Source organism: Centroberyx affinis, unplaced genomic scaffold (genome assembly GCF_046629955.1).
Source record: "Centroberyx affinis isolate AG114_WGS23_722 - 3 ecotype Tasmania unplaced genomic scaffold, CSIRO-AGI_Caff_v1 ptg003272l_1, whole genome shotgun sequence".
Taxonomy (NCBI): domain Eukaryota; kingdom Metazoa; phylum Chordata; class Actinopteri; order Beryciformes; family Berycidae; genus Centroberyx; species Centroberyx affinis.
Genome location: NW_027281291.1, coordinates 245,572 through 264,519, shown reverse-complemented (window position 1 = coordinate 264,519; position 18,948 = coordinate 245,572). Strand labels below are relative to the sequence as shown.

The 18,948-nt window shown below is 42.9% G+C and overlaps 1 protein-coding gene and 2 non-coding genes across 3 annotated transcripts; 2 read left to right on the top strand and 1 right to left on the bottom strand.

The window, feature by feature from the left end:
* Positions 1-3,605: 3,605 nt before the first annotated feature.
* bbs2 (Bardet-Biedl syndrome 2) lies at positions 3,606-11,984 on the bottom strand. Its single transcript, XM_071538424.1, has 17 exons — positions 11,868-11,984; positions 11,487-11,714; positions 11,234-11,359; positions 10,427-10,489; positions 10,207-10,284; positions 9,826-9,930; positions 9,412-9,498; positions 9,137-9,272; positions 8,692-8,831; positions 8,429-8,558; positions 8,164-8,335; positions 7,930-8,059; positions 7,567-7,653; positions 6,913-7,086; positions 5,869-5,981; positions 5,085-5,233; positions 3,606-4,813 (listed from the first exon to the last, which is right to left on the bottom strand). The coding sequence occupies exons 1-17, from the start codon at positions 11,982-11,984 to the stop codon at positions 4,707-4,709; spliced, it is 2,142 nt and encodes a 713-aa protein (XP_071394525.1). The 3' UTR covers positions 3,606-4,706.
* Positions 11,985-14,227: 2,243 nt separating this feature from the next.
* trnas-aga (transfer RNA serine (anticodon AGA)) lies at positions 14,228-14,309 on the top strand. The gene has a single exon. It is a non-coding gene; the product is annotated as a tRNA-Ser (tRNA).
* A 4,397-nt stretch (positions 14,310-18,706) lies between these two features.
* trnas-aga (transfer RNA serine (anticodon AGA)) lies at positions 18,707-18,788 on the top strand. Its single transcript has one exon. It is a non-coding gene; the product is annotated as a tRNA-Ser (tRNA).
* The last annotated feature ends 160 nt before the right edge of the window (positions 18,789-18,948 follow it).

Below are 18,948 nucleotides of genomic sequence, written 5' to 3'. Positions count from 1 at the left end.
AATCTTTTGCCAAACATAGGCTATCCCGCATGTTTTACACTATCGGTAACAAGCTGTCCTGGTCTGTGGATCCAGATGTGTAGGCTAAACAATGTACTCCAATTGCTGCAAGTCATTCAAACTTACCAGAAGAGCGAGAGAGAGAGAGGGAGAAACTGCGCTGCGCCACAGCCAAACTCAAAACATCTGTTCTGTGGATCTCTGAAACTGCAGGGCACCAACACACACCAACAGCGTAAAGTAAACTAGTTCCCAAAGTTTCCAGGGAAAAGGATCCGGTGAGAGAGAGAGAGAGAGAGAGAGAGAGAGAGAGAGAGAGAGAGAGAGAGAGAGAGAGAGAGAGAGAGAGAGAGAGAGAGAGATAGAAAGAGAGAGAGAGAGAGAGAGAGAGAGAGAGCAGCTCAGCGGCTGCGTTAGGGGGTGTAGCTATTCATGAGTGTCTCTATAGTATGATGCGGAAAGTCTGCAGAAGAAGAGAGATTAACTCTTGTCTTGCGGAATTGGCGCTGAGCCTCTTTACGACCTGCCGCTCTCTTGTTGCCTTCAAGTGCATTCGGAAATATCAGAATTCTCAGGTTCACTTCACATGAACGACCCAACAAAGTGATGTTTATACCTGGTTAAATTGGCTTTTCCTATTTTTGCATTCATGTAATATGAGAAAGATGTGGATTAGTGATTGCTTCCTTGAAGATAGCGTTCACCTCAGCTTTCATGTGGAACCCAGCTGATGGAAACTGATTTCTCTGAATTCTTGAATTCTGATGCTATCGTTAAGGAAAGTGTAGGGAATGATTTATTCATTTCAAATAACAAAATCAATGACTTTCATCACATGAGGCATTTAGGACACAACTACTTGATGTATTTTTAATTTGTGGTTGACATTCTAATGTTTGATTTGCTGTAAACATAAACTCAAATGTATCACTCACACTCACTCGCATGTCTGTTGAGAATGATAAAAAAATTTAAAAAAAAGAATTACAGAATTGCAGGATTGATTTTGTAATTGCTTCCAACCAAAAGTACTTAAATGTGTAACAAGTTGTAGTTAAGACCTCAGCACTCGGAAGAAGGAGCTTACGAGGAGCACCTGAAGGCAGCATCTCTATCCCCGGGCCTGTCCATGTGACAGGCCCGGGGAGAGCAGCAACCTCAAGCCAGATGCCAACACTGCAACAGAGGATGGGAGACAAGAGGAAGGGGGGGACAAGGAGAGGAGTACGGGAAAAGGGGAAGAGAGTGTGGGGAATAATAATAACAATAATAGTCAGTCAGCTACAGAAGAGCACCTCTGGAGCTGGTAGGGATTCTGGGCAGGACTGGAGGGGCTTGAACCTGTGTCATCAGGTTTAAGGACAGTGTTGTTATCCTTGCCACCTCAGGAAGAGAGAGAAACTGTAGGAACCAGGGAGAGAGTGATGGGAGGAGGTGGAGATGCTGGAGGAGCAGAGAAGAGGGAAGAGATCGGAGAGGGAAAGCACAGACAGAAGGAAGTGAAAGAAGGCGACAGAAGGAGAGAACAAGGGGAAACAAGAGGCTGAGGAGGCAAAGTCAGGAGGAAGCTGGGGCAAATGATGACCAAACTCAAGAGAGAGGGATAAGAGAGGAGAGAGATGTGGTGAGACATACAGAGGGAAGAGGAGGGCCAAACTGACCTTATCATACTTGGGGATTTTCCATCTACAGTTCAAACTGGAAGGAATGTGTATTTAAATATGGTCAAATACACAACCTTACTAACCGGAGCCACACATCCACACTGGAGAACACAGACACACACACCCAGCATGAGCAGTAGTAACAGTGATTTACGATCCTGGGCTGGATCATTACTGAACCATATGTAGCTGACTGGCCAGACTCCACAGGGCCTACAGAAAGCAGCTGTGTGGACATTTACGTGTTCAGTGGAATATACAGAAAGGAGGAATATAGAGGCGGAAAAAGCAGGAAATAAGGACAGGAATGCAGGAAAATGGAAATCTTTGTTAGAAATGAATGGGACTTTCTTTTAGAATCACACTCTATGGTGTAATGTCTAATTCAGCTAAAATGGCAGAAGAGTCTTGAACTAGATGGCACTCAGTAGAGCTCATACCTCTGCCAACACTATGCAACTGTCAACTGACCATTCAGCACTATTTCTTGTGCAGTTTCCATTAGAGCCGCCCTCCACTGTACCAAGTTATGGAAAAATTAGCAGGGCGGTTATGTCTGAACCGGAAATGAGCTCACCAGTGCCCCCATGTTGTTTGATTGGGCCAATAATGAAGGGTTTGCCTCTAACTTTGTGTGTGCCACAAAGTTATAGCCACAAAGTTTGATGGTGTTGCGTCAGTCTGTTCATATGTTATAGGCTATGCTTTTTTATGAGAAGCCACACCCACTGCCACGCCCCTGTTTGGCCAATCAGTGTGAAAGGTTAATTAGTTCTTCTTTGGAACCTTTCCACAAAGTTTCCTGCAAATCCATTCATAACCTTTTGAGATATCCTGCTAACAGACAAACAGACAAACAGACAGAAAGGGACGAAAACATAACTCTGTTCAACTCTGTTGGTGGAGGTAAAAAAAAAAGATGTAGGAGCTGCATGACCAAACACTGTAAATCATATATTAAATTGTATATATTATTTTATCTTTCCACCTCCTTTCCTTTCTAATTTCCATTAGCTCTTAGTTGTTTTGTTTTCTGTTATGATGTATTGTGTGTGGGGTTTTTTTTGTTTTTGTTTTTTTGCTGAACTTCATTAGAAGAGGTCCGGCTCATAAACTATTTAGCTTCTGAAAGAGATGCAATGACTGACTGTGTCCTGCACAGGCCGTGCAGTCATGCATCCAGTGGAAAAAGGTAGCTGGATTCCTTTCAAATATGTAAAGAAGAAAAACAGTGCTTGCTTTGCCTTGCTTTGTGTGATATTTCCAGATATGAAATCATTAAAAAACAGGAAGGTCAGCTCAAGTGTGTTTTAAATCACTGAAATATCCAAACTAGGCAGCCAGCCGGTCTAAAGGATAAAGTGATCTAGTGACTGGAGCTGGAGGGTCGGCAGTTGAAATCTTGGTGGGGTAAGTGAAGCAGAAACACTTGAGGTACCATTGAAGCGCCCTTGGGCAAAGCATTTAACCCCCAATAGCTCCAGTGGACTTAGACAAGTGTGTGTATCCAGCAACAGTAATATATTCAAGGCAAATAAATATGACTTCAAAACCACTTTTAAAAAGCGGTTTCAGAATTTCTACATCCATGTTGGCTTGGGAAAACGTGGCTTAAAGTGGGCTGAAGTAGTGCTTCAAATCTGCTCAGCAGTTTGAAAGAGCCACTCTGGCTATTTGACAGGAGAGAAGATATATGAGCAAATGTTTGGCTGCACTTTTTAGAAGTGAGGGCTGGCCTCTGTGTTCATCCACACCATTTCTGGCTTCCAAAAATCCATTTTCAAGCACAACCTGTGCTCTAAGAAAGAGTTGAGTGAGTGAAACTGTCTGAGAAAGAAGTCAGTCCCTTAATGATGACACCAACCAAACTCGAGTGAATAAACAGTAACACAAACTTTTAAAACATATCATAAGTTAATTTAATAATATTCTCTGCCACACACACACAAATAAAGTGTATAATCTCTATAAAAGGTAAACATGCTCACCACACACGGTTGGTCCTCAGTAACATTCATTAAGTTAAAATAAGAGTTTTCTTTGGCTACACACAGCACACACAGCAGCTGGGAGCAGAGACCTGTATCCGGACGGGTTGACACACCGAGAGGATCTGGACCGACCGGGGCCTCCGGTGAATTCAATGGCACGACTCTCCCAGATGAAGGGCTCTAGCTGAGAGAAAAGATGCTCTATGTCTCGCTCCAGCTGTACTCTCTCTAAACACCGCCGTCTGTCTGCTGACTCACAGTCCGGGTACCCATCCAACAGATTGTGTTTGTGTCGAAGCAGACGGTTTTCACGAGTTTTCCTAAAGTTTCAACATTTAGCAGGCAAACCGGCCACACCCCTAGTGCATCTGTACCTTCGCTGGACATTAGGCTACAACTCTGTCACACCACTGAACTATTGACACTGTCGGAGCAAAGCAATGTGTAATCTAAATAACGGGATTTACTTTTGTTTGACGGGTAATAAAACTTACTCAGCACAGGCAAGACTGTGTCAGCACATCACTGAAATAAAAAAAAAAAGACCAATATTGGGAAATGCCAGATTTTAAGGTGACAGCAGCATTATGTTAAACCATCTTTGTTCCATCTCAAGTTGTTGCTTTGGTCCAGCTGTGCTCTCTAAACATCACTGCCTCTCTTGACTGCTCACTCCTACACTAATCCACACAGCTGCTCTATGCCAAGCTTACTAAAACAGCCACAGTGCTAGGCAGAGACAGATGGAAATGTCACTACACTAAGACTGTGGTTACTGTTTTATTTCTCTATGAGCTAGCGTAAGGTGAAATTGATCAGAGTCTAATGGAAACGATATGGAGAAGGCAGTCAATTGCTATTGCCTATTCAGAAGTCATTGGGCGAGAATTGGATTTAGGCTACAACACGCTTGGGGAACTCGGCCCACTGTACCCATTCCACCGTCTTCCTTTTGTTCCAAGTCCATTCCAAGCTCATTATTCTGGTCAAACATGATGAAATGTCTCCCTCTCTCTTTCACAATCTATTTCTCCCTCCTTCCTCCCCCCCCTCAGGAGGAAGCGGTGCCGGCTCTCATGATCTTGAAGAGCGCGTTGACGTTGTTGCTCTTGATGGCGTCTCGACAGGCAGAGATCACCTGGTTCTTGGGCTTGCCCACTGAAGAGAAGGATGGAGGGGAGAGACGGAGATAGACGGAGACGGAGATGGAAAGAGTGAGACAGATGTGAAAGACGAGACAGAATGTCTGATCAGAGCTCAAATACAACACATACGTTAATCCAGAATGTAAACAGCACACACGCACTTCATCCCAAACGATCACCCACACACATTCTCTCTCTCGTACACAACGGCGTTACTCTGACACACACACACACACACACACACACACACACACACACACACACACACACACACACAGGCCTACCTCGCAGTCTACCAGCCCTCTGTATGGCCTGGTTGACAGACTTGAGGCAGGCCAGGAGAGCGTTGTGGTTGTTGGAGCGGATCTTATACTCGTTGACCAGATCCCGGTTCAGATCGTACAGCTCTCTGTAACGCTTCTTCATCGTCGTCCTACAGAGGGACGGAGGACCGCGGGAGAGAAAGGGATGAGAGAGAACGCATGGGGAAGAGAGGGAGAAAAAGAAAAACAAACAGAGAGAGATTTTTCTTTTAACGTTTAGATTAACGTTTTCCTATTTATATAAACAATATAGAATTATTTATCATTCCATATTTTGTTTTCTGTAATGTACTGTATACGTACTCTGGTATTTCATGCCAATGAAGATATTTTGAATTGAAAAATGTAATTGAATTGAGCGAGAGAGAGCGAGAGAGAGAGCAAGAGAGAGAGAGAGAGAGAGAGAGAGACAGAGAGAGAGAGAGAGAGAGAGAGAAATGATGAAATTGATTTTTGGGTCCCGGAGTCAAACAAATTGCCACTATTACACTATTATCTACATGACAAGTATATTCAGTCTCCCCATTATTTGGTAGTGATACTGCTGTGAATTTAATTGGTGTTTTTTGTTATACTAGATAACAATAAATGTTTTTGCAATACAGTGATGATACACTGATTAAGTTTTACTCCAGGAGAATATTTTTTGTAATGCCCAATATCACACATACAAAACCATGGTGAATCAGGCCAGGTTAGTGAAGTGTGAACAGAATGGTATGTAGAGTATATGGTAGTAACTCACATGTCTCCCATAAGGCGAGCATCCTCGGCCTGCACCAGCATGTTCCTGATGTAGTTGGAGTGGTCGGCCATGGCTGCAGTCAACTTCTGATGGACAGAGTGGAACTCATCCACCTACCACAGAGATCATCCAACATGTGGTTACGATATATTTTAGCTTTGATGCAGGACCAGCATGCTTCTGATGCACTTTGAGTACGAAGGTTCCTAACTTGTCCTTCACATGCAAAGCCAAGTAGATGCACCGCAGTCTCTCTCCTAAACAAATGACCTGATATCGCCTGTGTTCCTCAACTTCTCTACCTTTGTTATGGGATATCTCATATATATTCAATGGGTACATCAGCCTCAACTTTACACACCACAAATTTAACTTGCCTCCTACAACATTTCAGGTTATCATTTAACTTGACAGGCAGCCTTTTACACAGAGTGCTGTTATAGTTATAGTTATCATATCATTCATATAATGTATGCCCTGCAGGTGGGAATAGGACACACAGTGATGGAAGAAAAGTGGTCTCAGCAGCGCTGGACGATAATTCAATATTATTATTTATCGTCTTTCAGTGGGATTATATTGTGATGATATGGTGATTTTGGGATATCGAGACACACAGTTCTGCTGTCTAAACTGATGAGAACAAGCAAATTTTATTTAGAAACTCAGACAAAATGAAGTATGGCAGGAATATTATGTGAAAATTTCAGTTTAGTTTGACATCACACCAAACATTACCATTCGGTTCAATATGATGAACATTAATTTGATTATTTAATGTGATTTCGCTTATGAGAGCCATATCGTCATGTATCGATATCAAAAAAAATCCTTATGATTATCGTGATATTGATTTCAACCATATCGTCCAGCCCTAGGTCTCAGTGGACTAAGGAGCACACTGTATATCTGTGACATCACAAGTCTGAATCTGACCAATAACATCTATCATACGTCTCTTTTATCTTTCCTGTCATCCTCCAACCTAATAAGTAGAAAAGCTCCATAAATATTGAAAAGAAAACGTGGCACAGGAAAGCTGACCTCAGTGAGCGTGTTGCGTAGCTCATCAAAATAGGCAGGGAAGTCTGCCTCTGCTGATAGGTCCTCTATGGCCAGGAAGGAGGCCAGCGATTGGACCAGGTCTCCTGCCAGGTCAATGTCATCAGTGCTCAGAGTGATCTGATTGGACAAAGCAGTAATGGATTCATTAACTGACTGATTTTAGTTCAATTTAGCACTTGAACTGCCACAAGGCTATTACAACTTCGTTCAAATAATCAGCACTGTTTTATTTACCCTTTATAAGGTAAAGTAAAAAACAAAGAAATAAGCACTTATACCTCTGTCAACCAGTCAAATTTCACCAACATTTTTGTCATTTTTCAAAAGAATTATTAACCCTGTAAATGTACTTTTTTTTTTACATAACCAGGAGAAACAAAATGTCTTTTCAAATGTCTATTTGATTATAGGCTTATTGATAACTACTGTCTATGGACCCTTTGAGCCATTAATATTTGGCTATTATGGGCATTATTTTACTGTAGATGACTAATAATCAATAGTAATCAAGTTGGTGCAGTCTCTGTGCTATACATGGTATATTCTGTTTGTGTGTGTGTGTGTGTGTGTATGTGTGTGTGTACCTGTCCATTGCTGGCCATGCTGATGGAGAACAGTCCTCCTCCCCTTAGCGAGTCCTCCCCTTAGCGAGGTAAAGGTGACATCGGGACCATCTATCCCTTCTGGAAGCAGGAAGTTCTGATTCAGCCACATCACCACCTACACACACACACACAGCATATCAACATATAGCTGCTGCTAACATTATTGTATTCTCCATGGAAGAAATGAAGGCAGGTGATCAACTAGGGAGCCAAAGAGCTGAGATCACTGCTAATTAAATAGGTCTATAGGTCAATTAAACTGCTAATTAATTAGGTCTACATGTCATCGCCATGAATGCTCTGTGGGACTGCACACCATCTGGACTTATTCACTCTCGCCATCTTTCCCTGTCTCCTAAAGACACAGAAACACACTCTGCCTCCCGCCTACCCGCTGTGGCCGGTCGTTGATGCTGAAGGAGACCCTCCCGGTGGGCGGGGCAGCTGAGGGGTCAACCGTGATGTCATACATGGAGAAGCGAGGCAGCTGTCGGGTGATTTCAAACACATGGAACTGGGTACTGGAGTGGGGGGAAAAAAAGAGTGAGGTGAGGAGGAGAGGAGGGCGAGAGATGGAGAACGACAGCAAAGACAGCACACACGCACACCCATACACACACCCCACCTGGCTTTCCCTCCGACGAAGGCCTTGATGTGCAGGTCTACTGGGATGTCTTTTGGGGGGACGATGGGGACCCGGACGCAGCCTGACAGGTTCTGGGCACTGGGGTGGACGACGTGGCTCTCGCCCTCGAAGATCCCCTCTGCGAAGATCAGCACCGCCCGGATGATGGTTTCTGGAGAGGACAGAGGAAAACACGCAGGGGTGTTGTTAGTATTTACTCCTTGAAATCCTTCACAATCTCATCTCTGGTGCTGAAGACCCTCACCGTTTGGCGTGGAAATGCTGAGTTCTATGTGAGCCTTCTGGGCCTCCGTAGCGGGTCTGACCGCCAGGGCCGTCTGGAGCTGCGTGTTGGCTGGTATCACACCCATCCCGCTGTCCGTCTCTGACACACCCTGAAACAATGTGACAGTATGTGTGCATGTGTGTGTGTTACTTTGTATGCATGTCTCTCAGAATCCTGTGTCCTTTGAATGAATCTACATTTTATCCATGTATGATATAAATAAATGATTGAAATGTGTGTACCTTGGCGTTCTCTTCATAGTTGCGTAGCTCCAGCAGCAGATTCTGTCTGCGTTGGCTGAGCTCTCTAATGAGGTCCTGCTCTACACTGGAGTCCATGAGATTCCCTTTAAGTTCCTTACTGGCTGGCAGGTAGCCGCGAACTACAGGATGCAGAAAACATACAGATGAGATGAACATGCATGAACACACACACACACACACACACACACACACACACACACACACACACAAATAATACTATACAGGCAGGCAGTTAAGTGTCTTGCTAGAGGACAGTGTGTAAGACACAGAACAATAAAAAAATATGTGTTTTCCATAAAATGATTGAAAGGAAGTTTAAAAAAATGTATTCAGGCACACTTGAGATAAAAGTTGCACCAGCCATGTATGTACACACAGACAGACAGACACATAAAGACACACACACACACACACACACACCTACCTTCTCCCTCTATGGAGGTGCACACAAGTTGTTTCTGTCCATCCAGCCTGTAGTCTCCCTCCACCACTCCGGCCACGGAGGAGGAGAAATTGTCTTTGAAGATGACCTCGCCTGTACGGTCGCTACGAGCGTCAATCTGGAACAAATGGGGGACGTGATCAAAGGATACTGAACTGAGTGAGAGTGGCGTGTCCAAGATCCCCCTGATAACCCCCGCCACCTTCTCTCTTACAGTGGAAAAACAAGATAGCGGGACTGCGAAATTGTGTCCTGACCTTTCCATTGGACCAGCCAGTGATGAGCTCCACCACCCCATCAGCATTCAGGTCAAAGGCATGGATGCTCATTGCATGATTCTTAGACTGGATGGGGAGAGAAAGCATAGATAGTCATAACATAATAAATTAAAGGTGATAGTGAACGTATAGCATTTTACCATCAATAAATCCTTACCACATTAATTTCGAGGCATTATTATAATTACTCTAAACAAATGAGACATTACACTCACTACATCCATCTATTTTTACAGTCTATGGTGCCACCAGGTCAGATTTTGCAGGAAATCCGATGGATTGCTTTACGACACAAAACAAGAAGTAGGTGCTGTTCTTCCAGCACAGACAGAGCTAAAGCTTTCAGAGTTTCTCACAATGGAATACGATGGAAGGAGTGAATGATTGTGGTACCTTGATTCTCCAGTAGCGGGCGGTGCGGTCATACACCCCCACAGTGCCGTTAGCCAGGGCATAGCCAAACCTGCTGCCGTGCATGTGGCACAGAGAGGTGACCGTCTGGACAGAGAGGGACAGAGGGAGCACTTGTCATGTCAAAGAATGTTACTTTGATCACGTGCAGCTCAAGACAGATACAACAATCTACAGTATATCACAATGATCTGTGCAAAAGATGATTTCAAACATTATTGTATGACTATCCTCTCAGTACAAAACATGATATAAAGCATGTCAAAAGCGATGATACCAAAAAATGTGTAATATAATTTTCTCTGGATTACAATCTGACATTTCAACAATCTTTTGATTGTAAAAGAAGTTGCATCCATTTACCTCATTTTCAGCCATCTCAGATACAAGCTCATCCTCTTTGAATACCCTGATGTCAAAGTCCTCAGATCCTACCAGGAGCTGTAAACAACACACAGCAGATGACAACATTACTTATACAATTAATAATGAATACAAAATGCCTGAACCAATGATTGAACATACAAGTATGAGATACTGTATCTTCCATCTAGCTCTTGTCTATAGTTTTGGGTTAACTCACCTCATTTTTCCCATCTCCAGTGAAGTCACAGAGCACTAGAGATCTGACATTATCCCCCGTTACCTAAACAAACAAGACACTTCATGAATACACAGTAGCCTGAGTAAATATTTTATAACTTACACAACAGCAACACAAAAAGAGGATTTAAAACCAGTGAGTAAAATATGTTATCTAGTGCAGTATGTATGAGGATTAATTTGTAGTTGATCTCCAATGCCTGCTACAACCACAGGCATAAATCCACGTGTGCAAGTACATGGAACTACAGACAGACAACAATAGTGACATCAAGTGGTTTAACTGTTAATTTCAACAGGGTAAAAGCTATGCAGTTAGGTTGAATGCAGTTCTCCTATGACAAATCTGGTGGAAAATTATTATTTAATTGTTAGCTAGCAAAAATTGTAGTTTCATTCTGCATCAGTTCAGTGATCTAATTTCATGTTGCGGACATAAACTGTATTATATTTGTTCCTCCAGATACTCCAGCAAGTTTTCCCAACTATCAAAACGATGCACCATGCAAACAGCTATTTTATGGACGACTTTGCCCCAAATAGGGGGTAGGTGTACGTTTTAAGCAGTCACTTATACCTGCATTGAAACTATTTCAGTTGGTGCAACCGTTAAAATTTTAGTCATGTGTAAACTCGGACTGAGAGAGAATTTACGTTCAAACTAGCCTATGTCTGAACTTACTTTTAACTGGTTCAACAGACATCTTAAGTGTAACAATGAGTTGTGTGTGTGTGATATTGTGAAGTGTAATCTGACATTACAGTATTATGTCATGTCAGTTCATACCGTCCAGAACTGGTCGTTGCCCTCATAGTCAAAGCCTTGTAAGGCGCAGTTCCCTCCAATGATGGCAAGAGGAGACTGGATGTCCCCTAGTTTCCCCAGCACGATGGCGTTGGCCCCATCTGTCACCTGCACCCACACACAGCACACACAGAAACAAGCTCCTTTAAAAAGGGACACACACCAACATTTTGGCAGCTAGGCTCCTAGATAAATGTATGTTATACCTACTCCCATTCAGTTCAACTGCACCCACCTCTCTGTAGAATATATCGGCGTTGTCATGGACGTCGTAAGCCAGCAGGTTGGTCTGGGATCCCACCAGCAATGTGTCCCCGGTGCTGTTTGGTCCCAGCGTTCCTGCCGTCAGACAGCTGACTGCCTGGTTGATGTTGAGCAGAGAGATGTCAGAGTCCTGGGTGCTCTGGCTCAGTCGGTGGGCCACAGGTCTCTGGCCACGAGCGTGGGGGTTGTGGATAAACACCTTTTGAGGACAGAAAGTTAAAAGAGTTGAGGGCATGATATAAATAAGGAAGGAGGAGTTAAAACTGTAAGAAGGTAAGAGAGAAGTGTCACTCCACAATGTTCATAACAGAAAAAGTCATTTGCACTGGTTATTGCTGTAAAGATCTCTCACCTTCCCTGCTTGTGTGGCTGCAGTGAGGCAAGGGTGGACTCCATCAAACTTCCCAATGGTCACCATGCGAGGGTTTATCTTATGGTTCAGCTTCAGAGTGAATATGGGGACCAACATGGTGCCTGTATCTCTAATCAGACAACAGACAAGAGATCCGGACAGTAAGAGATGTGGTATGTTGATTCAGATCCTTTCAGGTAAAATAATTTCAACTAAAAAAATCTGCAAATCGAACGTGTGTTTAACCCAGTACATTAGCCATGAGTGATTTTGTCACACTAATGTAATTAGAGGCTTTACTCTAGGCACCCACAAGAGAGTTCCGTTGCCTAGCAACAGAGAGCAGCTAGCCAAAGCTTTTCATCTGGCTAATCTCCCTGTCGTTTGCTCTCCACACGTTATCTTATTCCATTTTTACAAGAATGACAAATATAACTAGCAGGCGACATGTACATGACTTTTCCACACACTGTAATGCTTGTTCACAGTTTTCTGATAAAGTAGATCCACGTATTTTGTCTACAATTATTAGCTAGCCTACTAACGTCACTGCATAAAATGTTCCAATCCATGATTGACTACACAAAAAACAAATGAAACCGCTGCAATTAAGTGAATCACATTGAAGCATGCAAATAATCTCACCGAAACCCCCCTTCTTCTTAGCTGCCTGTGTTTGGTATTTGTAACACCGAGCTAGCTAACTAAGCTAGCTGGTTAGCAGGGTTAGCAGGACAAGGTAAAGCAGCGAGAGAGTGTTCTGTGTTCCGCCAGCGGAAATAAGAATAAGACTTCCGGTCCAATTTTTATTCAGAATAAGAGCACAATTTCTAGAAATCCACAACACTCAAATGTTGAGACTAAAAAAAACGTATTTTTGCACAAATCCCAAATAATTAAGCAACAAAATGCAACTATACAATCTGTACAATGTTTTTCCATGATAAGAATTGTTGTAATTATTTAGTTGAAGGTTCCCCTCTACATTTAAACAGAGATTTGGCATTTTTGGACTACATAGGCTACACAGATTAAACACTGCACAGGTCACCTTTCATTGTAAGTGCGCAAGTTTTAAGCCGAAACACTCCTGCAGACCTGTATTTTCACTACAAACTATCATTTAGGTCCAATCTGTTTAAGAAAAGTCATGACAGGCCCTCAAACTCAGCCATACTATAAAACTGTGACATTTTCTGACTAAGTTGGACACTGTACAGTTTAACTTTCATTGTAATACCACAAGTTCTATGTCAAAACACTCCTGCAGACCTGTTCTTTCACTGCACACCAACATTTAGGCTCAAGCTGTTTAAGAAAAGTCATGGCAGGCCCTCAAAGTCAGCCATACTCTAACAGTGTGACATTTGTAGAATTAATTCATTCATCCTTTATTTAAGATCCTCTGAGAAATCATTGAGGGTGACCCTCATTTACAATGATGCCGAGATGACACCATGGAAAATACAAACATACAAAATCAGTTAAAGGCAGGTTACAGGCAGGAATTGGATGGTTATTAAGTATGTTCCTAAAGTGTCCCTTAAAATGAGGCGGTGCCTACCTGCGACCCCCAGTCACAGGCTACGAGTGATGAATAGTTAATGATTTTCCCTTTCCAGGTTGTTTCATTTGATTAGTTGTCAGAGGAGGCAAGGAGGCTGAAAACTAATCAGTATTTCACAACAAAATTTGTGTCCCCTCGTTGGAGCCGAGGGCATCAGGGGCCAAATTCAGGTCAGGCATCTGTCGCTTCATGAGATGATGTACTTCATCACGTGGCTTCTAGAGGGCATATGACTGCGAGATGCAGTGTTTCCCATACAGAGGCACAAAGTCAAAAGTTGATCAGTGTATAGAAATTGATCTAAATTGATTTCTGATGCACCTGATGTGCACATCATGTCATGTTTGTCATGTGGAGAAGCACAGACAGCAGACCAGCAGCATTGAACTCAATCCAACAGAGTCTCCGGTTTGAAAACAAAAGTGAAACTTACGATTCCAAAATCTGCTCCAGACTCGCCTGGGAGTTGTAGACTGTAACATGTATTCTTCTGCCCTACAAACTTAAATGGTAGGTAACGTTATTATCTTGTGGTATTTAAGTAACGTTAGTGGAATTAGGTAATTTAACCATGCTGCAGTGTTTCAGTTGAACACATGCGCCATGGGCCTGTACAGGATCTGTGCTTGTTAGTCCATCACACTAACCTCTCAAACATCATCTCAACATATTATTGTGCTTTGAGTTTATGAGCATTTTAACTCCTCTACAAACATGAAGGCGTTCAAATATGAGTACGTTTGGGTTGGCAAATGTCTGGTTTCTCTTCTGTGTGTAAATCCTTCTGATGTGAGTTGTTGTGGCCGAGTGGTTAAGGCGATGGACTAGAAATCCATTGGGGTTTCCCCGCGCAGGTTCAAATCCTGCCAACAACGATATACTGTTGTCACTGTGAGGAGAAACAACACTGCTGGCTTGACTGTATTATAGACTGTCCTTTCTGTCTCAAAACACACAAAATGGGTTTTCTAACCTGGATGACTTGAAACAGTCAGCTCAGCAGCCCAGACAAATGTGAAGCTTTGAATTTGATTGGCTGTTGCTGGTCATATACCCAACCATCAACAAGGCAGACTGGAAATAACCAGAATTAAATAGGAATAACAGTAAATGTTAGAGTTCAAAAATTTTATTCCAAGACTAGATATTCAGTTTGCATTACTTAACATTCACAGATACATGTATGAGTTTTTCAGATGGATTTAGGAAGAACACATGTAAATATAAAGCTGCAGAAAGTAGATGGTTTTAAAAACGTGTAAATGAGAGAAAAGATTTATAACACCTCTAATCAGACTGATACAGCTGAATGTCACTGACACCAAAACCAAGAGACAGAAACAAGGTATTTCAATCAGTCTTAGTGCTCTCTCAGTTCTCCCAGTCCGACTGCTGCCTTTCTGTTCTTCACACTGACAGAGAGCTGATGGTTCAGTCTAGACCGGTCTGCACTGGAACATAAAGAAAACACAAGGAGGATGATAGAGGTAGAGGTATCTTTTCAAAACCCATAGTCATGTCCACTAACTAAATAAACACTTCTGAGGACTTTTTTTTTTTTTTTTTAACTATGAAAGAAGAGCTCTCTTGTGTACAATTTGTCCACACAGTCAGTTTGCTTTTTCCAGAGCACAAACTCCTCTAATCTTCTGTAGCTACAGTATTGTAATAAATGTGGGTTTTGTCCGTATTTAGCAGAATACTGCTATTAATGCCAGAGCCTTTGAATAATCACATATGCAAGTGTAGACAGTACAAACAGAGCAATCTTTATTAAATCGTTACAGACAAATATATATAGATATGTATAAGCAACTTCATAAAAGGTGAGGGGGGGCTACAAACAACTAGGGGCAACCAGCCACACCAGGACTGTCCAGGCTTCCACTAAGTTGAAGAACCACTACACACAGGGCTAGACTCTAGCTTAAGGCACACCACTCGAACACGGCACGCTGACACCCTCTCAACAGGAGGCACTGCAAGTTATCAACCAAAGTAATACAGCACAGGCACTGCAATACACCACTACCACCGGCTTAAAGTGAAACCATCTGAATGTCCTGCCTATGGACTTGCCCCTCTCTCATCTGTTCCCCCTCCCCACGCTATTAAAACCACAAATAGGCCGACCTACACACCCACATACAAATATACATACACAATATTTAAAACGCGCAACTTAACTCGCCCACTCGGCGAGACCCTCCCCCGGGGTCTAAGCTTGAGACGTCGTCCCACTCCCCGGGGAAACGGCTTCGCTGGACGGCGTGGACAGGATTCGGTCGGGCCCCAGTGTCACACCAGATGGCAGGAAGTAAGGCAGGGAGCGGTGACAGCTACTGCACTCTTCTACAGTCCCGGCCCTGACTTTCTACAGGAGGCAGCAGACCTCCCCTCCTAACACAGGAACAACTAACCCCCTACTCTGCCTGTCTTCGTCGCCGGCAGTCCTAAATAACTGCGAACGACACCCTCCCTCCCAAAAGAGTGCCGAACTGCAGCAACAAGATGCTCCCTCTGAATGCGACCTCTGCTCAGTCTTTTGTCAGGTTAAGAGTCTCTCCCGCGCTCGCAATCAGTCCCACCTGTATTCAATCAGTTCAGTCAATCGGTGAGTCCATGCTTATTACGTCACCGATCAGAGTCACATGAGCCACAGCTCATTCACATCACAGTATCATATCAGCAGATCTCTAGGCTACATGTCAACATGGTCACTGTAGTAGTTTGGTCTCCTGACTAGCCTTCTTCAACAGAAGTTGAAGAAGGCTACACTTGGTGAATAATGAATGAGGAAACGTTAGTCATACAATCAACAGACTAGGATCACATTCATATAAACTGATAATTGTCCCCCACCAAAGGGGGGGCTATAGATCGGTCTCCGTCCGTTAGTTCGTTCGTTTGTAGGTCACACTGTAACGTTGACTTTGTGCCGCTAGGGGGAGGCTGGACGCAATACACACACATTGAAAAGACATGAGACCCAGAGAATCATGTGGACTCAATCACAAGATCGCAGAGCCAGAAATTTCAGTTTCGTTTCTCCGCCATTTTGTTTCTCCGCTGAGATCGGGAGGTAGCTCGTTTCTCCCACACAGTAAGCAGGCTGACCAATATCATGCATGTGATAAACTGAAGCTTGAAAAGTAAAAGTAAAATCTATACAATTATATCATATCGCCATGTATTTCCATGCATATGCGCGAGCTCTGTCCACCTGACAGCCCTCTGTTCTGTCGGCGAGAGAGAGAGACAGACAAGCATGGAGGTTTCTGCGAGCCGAGGGCTTAAGTTACTGCCGATGCTTCCCAGGAGCACGGTGGCGGCCAGGGCTGATGGCAGGGCGCCGATTTGTTCCCGGTGATCCGTCCGAGATTTCGGCGGGTTTTTCGGCACCGATGGGTACCGGGTCGACCGAGGCTTGGAGGATCAATGCGCCTGTGGGCGCGGAAGAGAGTACAAAACAGCGGCAGAGAGAGGAGACGGGACGCGCTGGAACGGAGATCAGTATACTATGGATGTATTTTGACTGTTATTCTGTATATTAACAGTCTACAGTGGAGTTTTTACCGGCTGGCTTGATGCATTTGGGACAGAGGGGCCGCGGTAAGTCAAAACAAACACACACAATCTATACATTTATTGCCGTTATTGTCCCAGATGTGTAGCCCTATATTTTTCCATTTAATTACATTTTTATTTAGGCTACAAGAGCTTATTAGGCTATAAAAATTAAATGGTCGAGCTCATTCATGTCAGTGCTTCGACACAGCCAGCAGATGGCGACAAAGACCATGAGTTCCCCACATGGGCTTTCTGATGAGAAAAGTATCCCTTTGAACGCCTTTGAGTGCCTTTGAACGCAACTGGCTCTTATATTTACTGAGTCAAGTCTTTGTCAGATTCGAAAGGGGCCAGTGTTACAATTACCTAGGTATCGGGTTAGATGAAAAATGTCTTTTAAAACCCATGTCAGTGAACTGACTAAGAAACTAAAATTTAAACTGGGTTTCTTTTTTAGAAATAAGCAATGCCTCACCATGTAGTAGGATGCAGATTGTACAAGCAACATTTTTATCAGTGCTTGATTAAGGTGCTGCAGGGTGATGTATTGTATAGGGATTGCTCTTGTTTTTCCTAGTAGACTTTCTTAGTTTTTCTGCATGTGGATGGTCTGGAAATAACTTGTCTTGAATTTTGTTTGTTGTTTTGTTTTCTTGTTGTGTACACAGGTCTCTCTTGAAAACGAGATCTCGATCTCAATGGGACTTACCTGTTTAAATAAAGGAAATATTAAAAAAATATTTTAGGACATTATTATTAAAACTCTTTGTGATCAGATATAGTTTGGACAAAATACAATTGGTTTACGGATTTACGGAGCAAAATGCTAACAATTGCAACGCTGCAACGCTTAGCAAATCTAGTGAACACCAAGTCTAAGGGCAGGGACATGGGCAGGGGCAAGCACACTTAAATTTTCTTTAGAAAATATAGCCTTTTCTAGCTGCGTATTGTAGTTCTTATATTTTGTACTGTATTGAGTAAAAACAGGACAATTACAGTTACTACATTTCAAGATATAACTTGTAAGTCTAATTCTGAGGAGAGTAGGCAACAGAAATACATGGTCAATCTGTCCTTTCATTGTCCCATACGAAAATGCTCGTATTTCACTCATATTTCAAGTACACTCAGCAATCACTGACTGACCCAAGGGTGGAACTACATCACTGGTGGGGGACAACATGTTTACTATTTGCTTGTTAAGTCTAAGTCTATATGTCACTGCCATGAAGACACTGTAGGACTGTACACAGTCTATACATGCCATACATACCTCACAAATCACTTGTTCATAGAACATAAACTCTCTGTAAGAGTTTGTGAGGGTTTTACTCTGTATTCTTGGTGTTTTATGGTCTCAGTGGAGGCCTGTCATGGAGGAGTTAAAGAGCGGCTACCAGCTGTTACACAGGACATCCAACCATGTAGGAGGAGTGACAAAAAAGGGAAGATTGTAATGTAAAGAGCTGTTCCTCCCTGAATGTTTTCAACCTTTTACAAAATCCCAGTGTTGCAGGATCTAAACCTACGAGGGACACAATATATTTTTAGTCGCACTAACTTCTCAATCATCAACTCAACATACTATTGTGCTTTGAGTTTATCAGCATTTTAACTCCTCTACAAACATCAAAGTGCTCAAATTTGATGAAGAATTGCAAATATATCATTTCTCTTCAATATGTTCGTTATTATAAGAGTTGTCGTGGCCGAGTGGTTAAGGCGATGGACTAGAAATCCATTGGGGTTTCCCCGCGCAGGTTCGAATCCTGCCGACAACGATATACTGTTTTCACTGCATCGTAAAACAGCTGACTCTACTGTCTTGACTGCACTGATCCAACAAAATTTCACCTCATATACTTACAAATGATGTCAGCAGGATCAAACCAACACAAGTAAATGCTCATGGATTTCTAGTTAATCTCTTGAGGTAAAATA

Coding starts and splice junctions, on each gene's coding strand:
- bbs2 (XM_071538424.1), bottom strand. CDS start 11,984: ATGTTGGTCCCCATATTCACTCTGAAGCTGAACCATAAGATAAACCCT. Junction 8,060..8,163: donor TTCGTCGGAGGGAAAGCCAG/GTGGGGTGTGTG, acceptor CCCCCACTCCAG/TACCCAGTTCCATGTGTTTG. Junction 5,982..6,912: donor TACGCAACACGCTCACTGAG/GTCAGCTTTCCT, acceptor TCTCTGTGGTAG/GTGGATGAGTTCCACTCTGT.